This window comes from Gopherus evgoodei, chromosome 4 (genome assembly GCF_007399415.2).
Source record: "Gopherus evgoodei ecotype Sinaloan lineage chromosome 4, rGopEvg1_v1.p, whole genome shotgun sequence".
NCBI lineage: Eukaryota > Metazoa > Chordata > Testudines > Testudinidae > Gopherus > Gopherus evgoodei.
Genome location: NC_044325.1, coordinates 124,946,923 through 124,962,049, shown reverse-complemented (window position 1 = coordinate 124,962,049; position 15,127 = coordinate 124,946,923). Strand labels below are relative to the sequence as shown.

At 43.4% G+C, this 15,127-nt stretch overlaps 1 protein-coding gene and 1 pseudogene across 1 annotated transcript; both read right to left on the bottom strand.

The window, feature by feature from the left end:
* Positions 1-766: 766 nt before the first annotated feature.
* LOC115651230 lies at positions 767-10,666 on the bottom strand (annotated as a pseudogene).
* Positions 10,667-12,121: 1,455 nt separating this feature from the next.
* LOC115651571 (olfactory receptor 1019-like) lies at positions 12,122-13,057 on the bottom strand. The gene has a single exon (XM_030562641.1). The coding sequence runs from the start codon at positions 13,055-13,057 to the stop codon at positions 12,122-12,124; it is 936 nt and encodes a 311-aa protein (XP_030418501.1).
* Positions 13,058-15,127: the final 2,070 nt, after the last annotated feature.

Here is a 15,127-nt window from a genome sequence, read left to right as displayed (position 1 = left end):
TGATCGCGTAGCCCGACAGCCAATGCTTATCATCGATTGCCATGCTGAGGGTTTCAAATGAGATCATACTTGGGGTAGCTAACCGGTCCCGCCATTCGCACCACCATGGCTATGCTTCTGTTTTTAGAATGCTAGCTTGATCAGAGCTAGAAGGGTTATGTCTACCCTAGCTGGAAATTACACCTCAAGAGCCACTATAAACATCCTCTTAGTGTGCAAGCAAGTTTTGACTCTTGAGGGCACATGCGGTGTTATCATATTTGGGTAAAGTACAGCTTTGGTTGTAGAGGCAGCTTCAGGGGGAATGGGAGTAGTGTGAGTGGCAGGAGAGTTTGCTGTCTGCCTTGGCCTCTGATTAGAGATAATTCTTGAGGCAGAGTTGCTCCCTGGGCTTCGGTGTTGGGATGAGATTCCTAGAATAAGAGATGGCTCTGCATGTTGCTTGACCATCTCATTTCAGGACTGGTATATATGTATGAATAGAGCAAGTTACCCTCAGAATACAGCCAGATTCTGCATCGTAGATTTAACTGCTACCGGGAAGCTGACCTGCAAGGCCCCAGACATTGGCAGAGGGGCAACACTGGTTTCAGAATAAGGGGTAACAATATTATTTTATTGTCCATTATTTATACTGAGCCATATGGGCTCTTAATGCTCAGACAAAAAGAAAGACAAGGTCACTGCTTTGAAGACTATACCAAGGACAATAGTGACATCATGCAGAATTCATTGATATATTGGAAGTGCCCAAATTTGCAACTTTTCACATTTTTGGAGAAAGAAATGTGTGGGCAGTTACTTTCCTTAGGGCTGATTTAACTTCCTGGTTTCTCAGACTATAAACCCCAGGATTCAACATGAGGCTAAAGAAGGTATAAGACAAAGCAATGAAAGTGTCCTCATCTAGGCAAGAGGTTGATTCGGGTATTAAATAGACAAAAAAAGCACAGCCGAAGTGTGTGATCACAACAATGAGATGGGAGGTGCAGGTGGAGAAGGTCTTGCTCCTGCCTGGGGCAAAGTGGATCTTCAGGATGGGGCGAGGATATAGATGTAAGAAAGGATGATTCCCATGAAGTGGCCTAGTAAAAGAAAGGCACACAGAAAAACAATGGCCATCCCAGCGATATGATGGTCACTGCATGCCAGCCTCAGAACGGGCCAGATGTCACAGAAGAAATGTCTGATGGCATTGGGCTGCAGAAGGGCAAACTGAATACAAGGAACTGATGCCTAGCGCTATAAGAAAGCCAGCTGCACATGAAACGGCGACCAGCTCAACACAAACCCTCCTGGTTATCACAACTGGGTATTGCAGAGGCTTACATATGGCCACTTAGCGATCGTAAGCCATGGCTCACAGCAGAAAACAATTTGTGGCCCCAAAGATGAAGAAGCAGAACATTTGAGCCGCGCATCCTAGGAAAGAAATCGCTTGGTTTCCCGACAGCAAATTCACCAGCAGCTTGGGGATGACAGCAAAAGTGGTGCAGGTTTCCGAGAAGGACAAAGTAAAGAATTAGAAGCACATGGGAGTATGGAGGCTCCAATCAACACTGATGGCTGCCAGGATGGGGATGTTGGAGGTCAGGATTATCACGTACACCAGGGAGAACACCAGGAAAAGCAGAACCTGCTGCTCTTCCAGGCTGTAGAATTCCAGCAGCAGAAATTGAGACACGGCGCTCTAGTTTCCTCTGGGCATCATCAAAAGCCTCTAAACTCAAGGGGGAAAAGGAGGCAAAAGATCTTAGGAGCTATACAACACCACCAGAGTTGCTTCCATTAGCTCTAACACAGCCTCAGACATGATCAATTGATTGGTGTGAGGGAACTAAAACAAGCCCAAAACTGCTGATTTTTTTAATGGTATTTTATCATTTATTTTACTGTCATGTATTCCTTGCTCAGATGTTGCAGTGGGGGGAGCCCACTTAAGAAGCTGGGTAGATTGAATGGTTGATTGATTGATTTATAAAGTTATGGTGGTAACAGGAGCTTTGGCTGTGATATGCTCTGTTTCTGGGGAGCTGATAGAGTATGGACAACGACAATGTAAGTTTATCCCAACCTATTTCCCCAACTTGACTCCACTTTGTTTCAGAAGGATCACTTCTAGACAACATGAGAACAGCCGTATGAGCTATTTATTATTATTACAGTTATTTAGGTAGCATCCAGGAACCTTAATTATAAACCAGAATCTATTGTGCTAGATGCTGTACAAAAACAGAACAACAACTAAACAGACAGCTGCAGCAGCACACCAGCCAGCCCACAGAGCTGTAAACAGGGGAGTTTCAGAGGGAGTTTACAGGGGGAGGTTGCGACGGAGACTAAGACAGAGGAACTGACAGGCTAGTAAAGGTAGTGGGTGGTGGTCTGCCAGTGTTCCGGTGCCTGTTGGGAGTTTGTGTTATGTTGTGTTTCATGGAGTACCAGGCTTTAGGTGGGAAGGCTATGACTGATACAGAGGCAGCAGTGAAAGACACAATGAGGATGATTGGATGTGGAAGCTGCTGCATGTACATGATCCTGGAAGGGGTGCCTGAAAAAATTTTGTCTGCATGAAGTGCCACCTGACAGAGCTGACGGAAGAAAAGATCCGAGGACTGGAGATGCAGGTGGAAACTTTGATGGAGTTTAGAAGGGGGTTTGAGCAGATGATGGAGCACAGACACGAGGGGGCTGAAGGGATAAGCTCAGACGTGCAGATGGAAGCAGGACCAAAGAATTCTGAGGAGAGACTGCTGGGTGAGGAAAGTGGATGGTGAAAGCATGTAACTAAGAGAACCAGGCAGATGAAAAGCCGGGCCAGTGAAGGAGAAATAGAACTCAGGAACAGGTTTGCAGAGTTGGAAAATGAAGACGGGGCACAGCAGGTGGTGGCTGAAGGAGAGAGGGCAAGGAAAAAGAGAAGAGCTGTTAGTCCTACAGGAGAAGGGGAGGAGTCAATTGAGGCAACACCACATATAAGCCCCAGGAGGACTGCAAAGGTGAATAGGAATCGAGAGGACTTGCAGCCAGTGGGTGCAGGCGATAGACCGGAGAATCACACTGTCACCAGGAAAAGGCAGGTCTACGTGACTGGGGACTCCTTACTGAGAAGAATAGACAGGCCTGTAACTAGAGGTGATCGGGAGAACAGAAGGGCGTGCTGTCTGCCGGGTGCTAAGATACAGGATGTCGACCTGAGGCTGAAGAGAATCCTAGCGGGAGTGGGAAAGAATCCGTTGATTGTCCTTCATGTGGGAACGAATGATACGGCTAGATTTTCATTGGAATGTAGCAAGGGAGACTATGCCAGACTGGGGAAGACGCTTAAGGAAATCGAGGCTCAAGTGATCTTCAGTGGGATTCTGCCGGTTCCTACAGAAGGGCAACAAAGGTGTGACAAGATTATGGCGATCAACAGATGGCTCAGGCAGTGGTGCTATAAGGAGGGCTTTGGGATGTACGGCCATTGGGAAGCATTTATGGACAGAAGACTGTTCTCTTGGGATGGATTTCATCTGAGTAAGGAGGGAAATAGACTTCTAGGATGGAGGCTCATCCAACTGATTAAGAGAGCTTTAAACTAGGAATTTGGGGGAGATGGTTGGGAGATGTCCAGGAGATCTCCATGCCAGAATTTAACCTTGAGAGGGAAGAAAACAAAGTAAGAGGGGATACAGCAGTGGACAGAAGAATTGACATAAGGAGGAAGGGTAGTGTAGATACCAGACTAACAGGTGATGCTGGTGGTTGAATGTCTGCACCTAACAGGGTAAAGAATGTCAGTGAAGCCAAACGGCAAAAATTAAGATGTCTGTACACTAATGCGAGAAGCCTAGGTAACAAAATGGAGGAACTAGAGCTACTGGTGCAGGAAGTGAAACCGGATAGTATAGGGATAACAGAAACATGGTGGAATAGTAGTCATGACTGGAGTACAGGTATGGAAGGCTATGTGCTGTTTAGGAAAGACAGAAATAAAGGCAAAGGTGGTGGAGTAGCATTGTACATCATTGATGAGGTTAACTGTAAAAAAATAAGAAGTGATGGAATGGACAAGACAGAGTCTGTCTGGGCAAAAATCACACTCGGAAAGAAAGCTACTAGAGCCTCCCCTGAGATAGTGCTTGGGATGTGCTACAGACTGCCGGGATCTGATTTGGATATGGATAGAGACCTCTTTAATGTTTTTAATGAAGGAAACACTAATGGGAAATGTGTGATCATGGGAGACTTTAATTTCCCAGATATAGACTGGAGGACATGTGCTAGCAAGGATAATAGGGCTCAGATTTTTCTGGATGTGATAGCAGATGGATTTCTTCACCATGTAGTTGAAGAACCAACACGAAGGGATGCCATTTTAGATTTGGTTTTGGTGAGTAGTGAGGACCTCATAGAAGAAATGGTTGTAGGGGACAACCTTGGTTCAAGTGATCATGAGCTAATTCAGTTCAAACTAAATGGAAGGATAAACAAAAATAGATCTGGGACTAGGGTTTTTGACTTCTCAAGGGCTAACTTTAAAGAATTAAGGAAATAATTAGGGAAGTGGATTGGACTGAAGAACTTGTGGATCTAAATGTGGAGGAGGCCTGGAATTACTTTAAGTTGCAGCTGCAGAAGCCTGCATCCCAATAAAGGGGGAAAAAAACATAGGCAGGAGTTGTAGACCAAGCTGGATGAGCAAGCATCTCAGAGAAGTGATTAAGAAAATGCAAAAAGCCTACAAGGAGTGGAAGAAGGGTGGGATTAGCAAGGAAAGCTACCTTAGTGAGGTCAGAACATGTAGGGATAAAGTGAGAAAGGCTAAAAGCCATGTAGAGTTGGACCTTGCAAAGGGAATTAAAACTAATAGTAAAAGGTTCTATAGCCATATAAACAAGAAGAAAACAAAGAAAGAAGAAGTGGGACAGCTAAACACTGAGGATGGAATGGAGGTTAAGGATAATCTAGGCATTGTCCAATATCTAAATAAGTACTTTGCCTCAATCTTTAATAAGGCTAATGAGGAGCTTAGGGATAATGGAAGGATGCCAATCGTTAATGAGGATATGGAGGTGGATATTACCACATCTGAGGTAGAAGCCAAACCTGAACAGCTTAATGGGACAAAATCGGAGGGTCCAGATAATCTTCATCCAAGAATATTAAAGGAACTGGCTCATGAAACTGCAAGCCCATTAGCAAGAATTTGTAATGAATCAGTAAATTCAGAGGCTGTACCGTTCGGCTGGAGAATTGCTAACATAGTTCCTATCTTTAAGAAAGGGAAAAATGGTGATCCGAGTAACTGTAGGCCTGTTAGTTTACATCTGTAGCATTGTAAGATCTGGAAAAAATTTGAAGGAGAAAGTAGTTTAAGGACAATTGAGGTCAATGGTAATTGGGAGAAGTTACAACATGGTTTTACTAAAGGTAGATCGTGCCAAACCAACCTGATCTCCTTCTTTGAGAAGGTGACAGATTATTTAGACAAAGGAAATGCAGTAGATTTAATTTACCTCGATTTCAGTAGGGCATTTGACACGGTTTCCACATGAAGAATTATTAGTTAAATTGGAAAAGAATGGGGATCAATATGAAAACTGAAAGGTGGATAAGGAATTGGTTAAAGGAGAGACTCAACGGGTTGTACTGAAGGGTGAACTGTCAGGCTGCAAGGAGTTACTTGTGGAGTTCCTCAAGGATCAGTTTTGGGACCAATCTTATTTAACCTTTTTATTATGACCATGGCACAAAAAGCGGGAACGTGCTAATAAAGTTTGCAGATGACACAAAGTTGTGGGGTATTGCTAACACAGAGAAGAACCGGGATATCATACAGGAAGATCTGGATGACCTTGTAAACTGGAGTAATGGTAATAGGATGAAATTTAATAGTGAAAGTGCAAGGTCATGCACTTAGGCATTAATAATAGAATTTTAGATATACATTGGGGACACATCAGTTGGAAGCACAGAGGAGGAGAAGGACCTTGGAGTATTGTGTTGATCACAGGAATGACTATGAGCCGCCAATGTGGATATGGCCATTAAAAGGCTATGCAGTTTTAGGATGCATCAGGGGAGGTATTTCCAGCAAAGATAAGGAGGTGTTTAGTACCGCTATATAAGGCACTGGTGAAAACCTCATCTGGAATACTGTGTGCAGTTCTGGTGTCCCATGTTTAAGAAGGATGAATTCAAACTGGAACAGGTTCAGAGACGGGCTACTGGGATGATCAGAGGAATGGAAAACCTGCCTTATGAAAGGAGACTCAAAGAGCTTGGCTTGTTTAGCCTAGCCAAAAGGAGGCTGAGGGGGGATATGCTTGCTCTTTATAATATATCAGAGGGATATATTAGGGAGGGAGAGGAATATTTAAGCTTAGTTACCAAGGTAGACACAAGAACAAATGAGTATAAACTGGGACACTAGGAAGTTTAGACTTGAAATTAGACGAAGGTTTCTAACCATTAGAGGAGTTGAAGTTTTGGAACAGCCTTCCAGGGGAGTAGTGGGGGCAAATGACATATCCTGGCTTTAAGATTAAGCTTGATAAGTTTATAGAAGGGGATGGTATGATGGGATAGCTTAATTTTGGCAACTGATCTTTGATTATCAGCAGATAAGTATGCCCAGTGGTCTGTGATGGGATGTTGGATAGGATGGGATCTGAGTTACTGCAGAGAATTCTTTCTTGAGTGCTGGCTGGTGAGTCTTGCCCACATGCGTGGGGCATGGGTCACTTGCTAGTGGATTCTCTGCAGCTTGAGGTCTTCAAACCACAATTTGAATACTTCAATAACTCGGACATAGGTTAGGGGTTTGTTATAGAAGTGGATGGGTAGGGTTCTGTGGCCTGCTTTGTGCAGGAGGTCAGACTACATGATCATATTGGTCCCTTCTGACCCTAAAGTCTATGAGTCTATGAGTTCCTGCCTACAAAAGCTTACAATTTAAGTACAAGACAATAGACAACAAGGGGGTGCAATCTGACAGATGGAGGAGTACAAGGAAGCAATGAGATGCTAGGCAGTGGCTGTAGCACACCATCTGCCTAGCTACAGTCAATGATTTTGTAGTCATCGGAGAAGAGGATGGTTTTTATTTAGTCCTTTGATTGTCTGTTGCAAGTGACAAAAAGGGGTCATGTATGCCACTCCTAAGAAGTGTTATTAATTCCAAAGGGTATGGTCCAGGAATTATTTTGGGAAGTTCTCTGGTCTGTGTTATACAGGAGATCAGTCTAGATGATCACAATTGTCCCTTCTGGTCTTAGACTCTATGAATCTCGTGGAAAAAATTGATGTGGGCACATATCTATTAGCAACCGGACAGAACAGAGAACTGGGAATTAGTGGACCTGGTTTCTGTTCCCAGCTCTCCCACTGGCTTTTTGCTGACCATGGGCAAGACACTTCACCTCCCTGTGCCTAAAATGGGGGAAATTGTGCTCACATGCCTTTAAGAACATAAGAATGGCTATACTGGGTCAGATCAAAGGTCCATCCAGCCCAGTATCCTGTCTACCGACAGTGGCCAACGCCAGGTGCCCCAGAGGGAGTGAAGCTAACAGGTAATGATCAAGTGATTTCTCTCCTGCCATCCATCTACACCCTCTGACAAACAGAGGCTAGGGACACCGTTCCTTACCCATCCTAGCTAATACCCATCAATGAACTTAACCTCCATGAATTTATCCAGTTCTCTTTTAAACCCTCTTATAATCTTAGCCTTCACAACCTCCTCAGGCAAGGAGTTCCACAGGTTGACTGTGCGCTGTGTGAAGAAGAACTTCTTTTTATTTGTTTTAAACCTGCTGCCTATTAATATCATTTGGTGGCTCTAGTTCTTAGATTATGGGAACAAGTAAATAACTTTTCCTTATTCACTTTCCTCCACACCACTCATTGTAAAGCACTTTGAGATCTATGTTGGAACTCATATACGAGTTCTAAGTGTTATTATGCATATGTTGCGGTAGGGGCATGGAGGTATAGAAAAAATGAACTTTGAAATCTAGAGATGAAAAGTGCAATGTAAGAGCTAGATAATTAATATGATTATAATCATCATCCAATCTTTCCTGGAAATCCCAGCTACAACACTAGGAAAGCTAGCTAGCAAGGAATGGGTAACTCAGAGTCTCTAATCTGCAATAAAAGACCTGGAGTCATTTGACTCAGGCTCACAAGGCTCGGACTGCGGGGCTAAAAAGAGTGGTGTGGAAGTTCGGGCTCAGGCTGGAGCCTGAGCTGTGTAACCTGGTAAGAGCGAAAGGTCTCAGAACCTGGGCTCCAGCCTGAGCCTGTATATCTACGCCTCTATTTTTAGCCCCACCTGCTCAATTCAGTTGATCCAGGCTCAGAGGCTCTGTGCTGTGAGTTTTTCTTTGCAGTGTAGCTGTACGCTAACATACTTATTCAGCTCTCATCATAGCTGATGATGGGTGCAGGAAAACGTTCCTCTGAACTATTGCTGAAAACCATTCAACTGCTAGACAGCACTCAGCAAGTCTCAGCTCAGAGAATTCCCCTCTCCCCAACCCCCTTTAAGGGCTTGATTTTCATCAGTGAAATCAGTGGGAGTTCTGCACTTGGCTTGTAAGGCACTCTGGGTCCAGCCCTAAATCATTACCATGTGTTACAGGATCGACTGAATTCAGTAATGCCAAATGGCTAGGCTTAATCAACTTTTAGGAATAAAAGATTATTAGTAACAGATAAATTAGGTACAACAGAGAAAGAAAGACTACATATATTACCAACCCATCTGCATGGTAACAGTGCAGAGGTCAGACTGCCTTTAAATCTCAGCTTCACTCTGCCTCTATCTATACTAGAGTTGAGGACTTTTTTCTCTCTTACCCTTTGACATGTTTTGGAAAGTTTTGCTAGGCTTGCACAGACTGGAAAGTAAACAGGACAATATGTATAACTAGTTTATTATCTATGCCTTGACCACTATCTTTGAGAAGTTGGTAAACCTTAGAAGTATCCTCTACCAGTAAAAACTTGTTATAAAATGCACGTTAGTGAGGTGTTAGCAAAATTATTTGCCTTGTTCTTGTTCTCTGAGATTACAATAGTTCACATCTCCCCTTGGCTAAATAGCGTAACATATGTAAAAATAGTTTTGGAAGATCTTAAGATGAATACAATTCATACTTTTATAAACATAATAATATTATATATAATATTGTATATGATATTGGCTAACACTCTAAAACTAAGATAGATAGATAGATAGATACATAGATGGATGGATGGAAGGTTGCAGGAGCCAAGCAGGAGCCAAGCTGGACACAGAGTGAGGCCTGGCCATCATCCAGTCAACACGTCTCTTGGAATTGGTCATTTGCTATGTGACATGGGTTCTGCTAGGGTAATTACTGATCAGGCCTGATCTAAGTCCGCTGTTGTTGTGATTCTTTCTTTAAGTCAGAGGATCAAATGTTTCAAATGGTTGGCTGTGGTTTTTTTTGTTTTGTTTATTTTTGTTGTTGTTGTTTTGTTTTTTAAAGATTCTGCTCCCATTTTAGGCAAATATTTCTATTCTGGAAATCATTTAGAGTGTGCTTAAATCCCCCAGAATTCAATGGGATTTAATCATGTGATCAATGTCAAGCATATACTTAATGGATTCACTAGATAGAGATGGGTGCAAGCACATACCTAAGGGCTTTCCAGAACTGGGACCTTTATTTTTAAGAGCTCTAGTCTGGTAAAATGGGAAATCTTTCCAAACTGGCAATACACCTCAAAAGAGGAGAAAGCTTTGAGTGTACATTTCGGGACAGATAGTACAACGTGTCCAGCAGCACCTATAATTGGAGGCAGATGTTCAGAGGTGCTGGGCTTTCAGTTAGACACTGCAGTTAGGAAGCCCGAGTTATAGCAGTGGTCAGCACCCAACACTGAGATAAATAGTGCAGGTCCCAAATGAATAATTTCGGTCCCTAAGTGGGAGCAGAGACCTTTGGAAAAGCTACTCTCTTGTTTGGGTTCTGAAAAGTTAGCTATTAGATACAGAGCTTTTTGGAAAAATCTGGGCAATAGGTTTTTTTTTTTTTAATGAAAGAAACATACCTGGTTATTCCCATAAAGATAACGAAACAGAAAACTCTCTTCTCTTTCTCGCTCCCATTTATTGATTAAACACCATGTCTAACATTTACACCGAGGAAAAACCTTCTTTCCTGTCATTCTCCAAAGACCTCTTTCACCTCTGCTCACAGGGGTAGCCATATTAATCTGCTTCAGCAAACACAACCGGAGTCCTGTGACACTTTAAACACTAATACATTTATTTGGGCATAAGCTTTCGTGAGCTGGAACCCACTTCATCAGCTTATGCCCAAATAAATTTGTTAGTCTTTAAGGTGCCACAGGACTCCATTTTTTTCACTTCCTGGTTCCTCAGGCTGTAGATCCAAGAGTTCAGCATGTGGATCACAAGGGTGTAAAACACAGAGGTGATCCTGTCTTTTATATATTCACAGCCCAGCTCAAAGTACTTCATGGAAAAAGAGCCTGTTCCATAGAGGATGGTGATGGCCATCAGTTGGGAGGTGCAGGTGGAGAAGGCTTTGCTCCTGCCCTTCATGAGATTGATCTTTAGAAGAGTGACCACAATGTGCATGTAAGAGATGAGAATGATCAGGAGAGGAGACGTTACAGCCATAGCGGCACAGGTGAAATGAACAATGACTGCAATGTGAGTGTCAGAGCAGGTCAGCTTCAGGCTAGGGGGGCACATCACAGAAGAATTGATAAGGAAGTGCTATTTAATAAAACCTTGACTAACCTCAAGCCCACTCCAGCCAAAGTGGAGTGAGTACCCAATAATCCAGGAAGAACTGACAGCTGTCTACAAAGCAGTCTGTCTCCTCTAAGAAGAAATCAACTACCTAAACAAATTTCAGCTCTAGATGTGTATACTAGGCCAAATTCTCAGCTGTATAGCTCTGTGGAAGTAAATTATTTCATATTATGAGGCTTAATTGGAAGGTTTCCCTTAGAAACTTTAGTGAAACAAACCACAGTCAATCTTTTAGGCAACCAAGCAACCATCAAGTATAAATTACATGTGGACGTCCATGATACGAAAAGGGTTATTGCCGTGTAGGTAGAAGGTAGCACAGAATGGCCTGGCATTATAAAAGTGGGTTTAAAATGCTTCAGCTTGGCTCATTGGGACAAGTCCTTTTCTGTAACTCAAATCCTGGAAGGAAAAGCCTGTACACACGATGAGAGTTCACCCAAATATTAAGTAGTTGAAAGGACTCAAAGGTTCAAGATGTAGAGAGAGATTTAAAAAAAAAAAATAAAAAAAATGCTTTTTTCAAACACTCTCAATTTTAGGATTTGACTCACGACTTTTGAGCACCTGGGGAATGCAATGTGCCCTTAGCACAAACTGGTCCCTGACTGGGAGCTGATCTGCTGTGACCATCTGCGTACTCCCTGGGGTGCCCTTCTTGGTGGTTGTTGGGTGCCCAGCTCTTTGGAAAATCCAGGGCCGTTGACAGAATTGCTGGGCCCCAGAGGAAACTCTGTGTAAGGGAGGCTCCAGGCCCCCGGAAGGGGCAGGGCCTCAGGCAGAAGCAGAGGGGCTGGGGGCTAGTGCCCCCCCCCCGAGATGCCTTGAGCGCTGCCTGGCCTGTGCTGCCTGGGGCTCCAGTGGTGATTACCGCTGCCCCTTTTGCACCTACACCACACCCATTCGCAGCTCTGGGTGCCCCACTCTGCTGCTGACCTGGCCAATGATTAAATCACTGTAATTTAAAGTGGCAGGGAGCACTGGAAAGCCCAGGGCTTCCCCCCACTGCTAACACACCGCACTGCACCGCTACTGTGACTTAAAAGTGGCAGGGAGCTTTCTGCCGGTAATACCCTGGCAGCAGCAGCGGCCCTGGGAGCCCTGGGCCCTTTTAAGTCACCAAAGCCCGTGGTCTGCCTCCCTTGCCTGCCCCTCTCCCCTCCAGTCAGTGGCCCTGAGAAAATATGCCTTCCTTTGCTCATTTTCATGGAAGGTGTGCACATTTGGTTATTCACAGAAATCAAGCTACAATCCAGAGAAATCACTCCCTGCCTTTTATTTCCTCTATTGAATTAAAACCATATCCAATATTTACATTTACAGAGAAAAAACCTTCCTCTCTCTTATCCTCCTGAAGGCCTCTTTGACTTCTTTATTCCTCAGGCTGTAGATCAGGGGGTTCACCATGGGGATCACCAGGGTATAAAACACAGAGATGATTTTGTCCTGATCCATGGAAGACTTTGAACTAGGCCGTAAATACATGAAAGAGCCTGTTCCGTAGAAGATGGTGACAGCTGTCAGGTGGGAGGCGCAGGTGGAGAAGGCTTTGCGTTGGTCCTTAGCAGAGTTGATCCTTAGGATAGTGACCACAATGTATATATAGGAGATGAGGATAATCAGGATGGTAGTTGATACCAGCATCGTTGCACAGGTGAAATGAACAATGTCTATGATGCGGGTGTCAGAGCAGGATAACTTCATAAGAGGGGGCAAATCGCAGAAGAAATGATTAATATAAGCATCACAGAAGGACAAACGGAATATAAATGCAGTTTGCACCATTGAATTCAGACAGCTCATAAAGTACGATCCCAGCACCAACAGAACGCAGAACCGCTTGGACATGATGATAGTGTAGAGCAATGGGCTGCAGATAGCCATAAAGCGATCATACGCCATCACACTCAACAGCCAGCATTCGCAAGAGATGGCGATGCAGAAGAAGAAAAACTGCACAGTGCATCCAGTGAATGAAATGACCTTGCTCCTTTCTGCAAAGGTCATCAGCGTGTTGGGAATTATGATGGTGGAGTAGCCGACATCTAAGAGGGCCAAGTTGCTGATGAAAAAGTACATAGGGGTGTGAAGTCGGGAGTCAATCCTGATTAAGGTGACCAAGGTGAGGTTCCCCATTAGGATCAGCAAGTAGATCAACAGAAACACTACAAAGAGAGTGACCTGCAGCTTCACATTGTCTGTGAATCCCAACAAGATGAACTCAGTCACCAGAGTATGATTTCTCTGTCCCATTTATGCCAGATGCACTGTCTTTGGCAGGTGAGAAAAGTGAGGTATACACTGAAAGAGGAAACAAATAAGGTCTGTAGTCAGTGTATAAGTCTGAAGATATTATAAATATTAAATATACCCTATGCTTCTCTGGATTACTGTAGTGACTTGACCGTATTGAGATTTAAGAGTCTGCTACTGGCTTCAGGCTACACAGATTCATAGATTCATAGATTCTAGGGTCAGAAGGGACCAATGTGATCATCTAGTCTGACCCCCTGCACAAAGCAGGCCACAGAACCCTACCCATCCACTTCTATAACAAACCCCTAACCTATGCCTGAGTTATTGAAGTCTTCAAATTGTGGTCTGAAGACCTCAAGCTGCAGAGAATCCACCAGCAAGTGACCCACGCCCCACGCTGCAGGGGAAGGTGAAAAACCTCCAGGGCCTCTGCCAATCTGCCCGGGAGGAAAATTCCTTCCCGACCCCAAATATGGCGATCAGCTAAACCCTGAGCATGTGGGCAAGACTCACCAGCCAAACCCTGAGCATGTGGGCAAGACTCACCAGCCAGCACTCAGGAAAGAATTCTCTGCAGTAACTCAGATCCCATCCCATCCAACATCCCATCACCAACCACTGGGCATACTTATCTGGCGATAATCAAAGATCAATTGCCAAAATTAGGCTCACCCATCATACCATCCCTTCCATAAACTTATCAAGCTTAGTCTTAAAGCCAGATATGTCATTTGCCCCCACTACTCCCCTTGGAAGGCTGTTCCAGAACTTCACTTCTCTAATGGTTAGAAACCTTCGTCTAATTTCAAGTCTAAACTTCCTAGTGTCCAGTTTATACCCATTCGTTCTTGTGCCTACATTGGTACTAAGCTTAAATAATTCCTCTCCCTCCCTAATATTCATCCCTCTGATATATTTATAAAGAGTAAGCATATCCCCCTCAGCCTTCTTTTGGCTAGACTAAACAAACCAAGCTCTTTGAGTCTCCTTTTATAAGGCAGGTTTTCCATTCCTCGGATCATCCTAGTAGCCCGTCTCTGAACCTGTTCCAGTTTGAATTCATCCTTCTTAAACATGGGAGACCAGAACTGCACACAGTATTCCAGGTGGGGTCTCACCAGTGCCTTATATAACGGTACTAACACCTCCTTATCTTTGCTGGAAATACCTTGCCTAATGCATCCTAAACCTGCATTAGCTTTTTTAGTGGCCATATCACATTGGCGGCTCATAGTCACCCTGTGATCTACCAATACACCAAGGTCCTTCTCCTCCTCTGTTGCTTCCAACTGACGCGTCCCCAATCTATATCTGGGACTTTTAATTCTGGCAGTAGAAGCTCATACTGTTAAAATCAGAGGTATAGTTCAATCCCCATTGCCAACAATAAGTAACAGCCAACACAGATTTGTCAAGTAGAAATCACGCAAACTCAACCTAATGTCCTTCTTTGAAGTGTAACCAGCCTAGAAGATGAGGTGACACAGTAGATATGATATAGATTTTAGTAAGGCTTTTGACACAGTCACACGTAACATTTTCATTGGCAAACTAGCATGTCTGTCAAACAATTAAAAAAATAATTGTGAGATAAAAAAATAATTGCAATTAATTGCAGATTTAACAACAATAGAACACCATTTACTTCAATATTTTTTGATATTTTCAACAATATATTGATTTCAGTCACAATACAGAATACAAAGTGTATAGTACTCATTTCATGTTATTATTTTATTACAGATATTTGCACTGTAAAAGATAAAACCGTATTTTTCAATTCACCTCATACAAGTACTGTACTGCAATCTCTTCTTCATTGTGAAAGTGCAACTTACAAATGTAAAATTGATTTTACATGGCTTCACTCAAAAACAAAACAGAGTAAAACTTCAGAGCCTACAAATCCACTCAGTCCTACTTCTTGTTCAGCTAATCACTAAGACAAACAAGTTTGTTTATATTTACAGGCGATAATGCTGCCTGCTTCTTATTTACAATGTCACCTGAAAGTGAGAACAGGCATTTGCATGGCACTGTTGTAGCCAGTGTTGAAAGGTATTTACA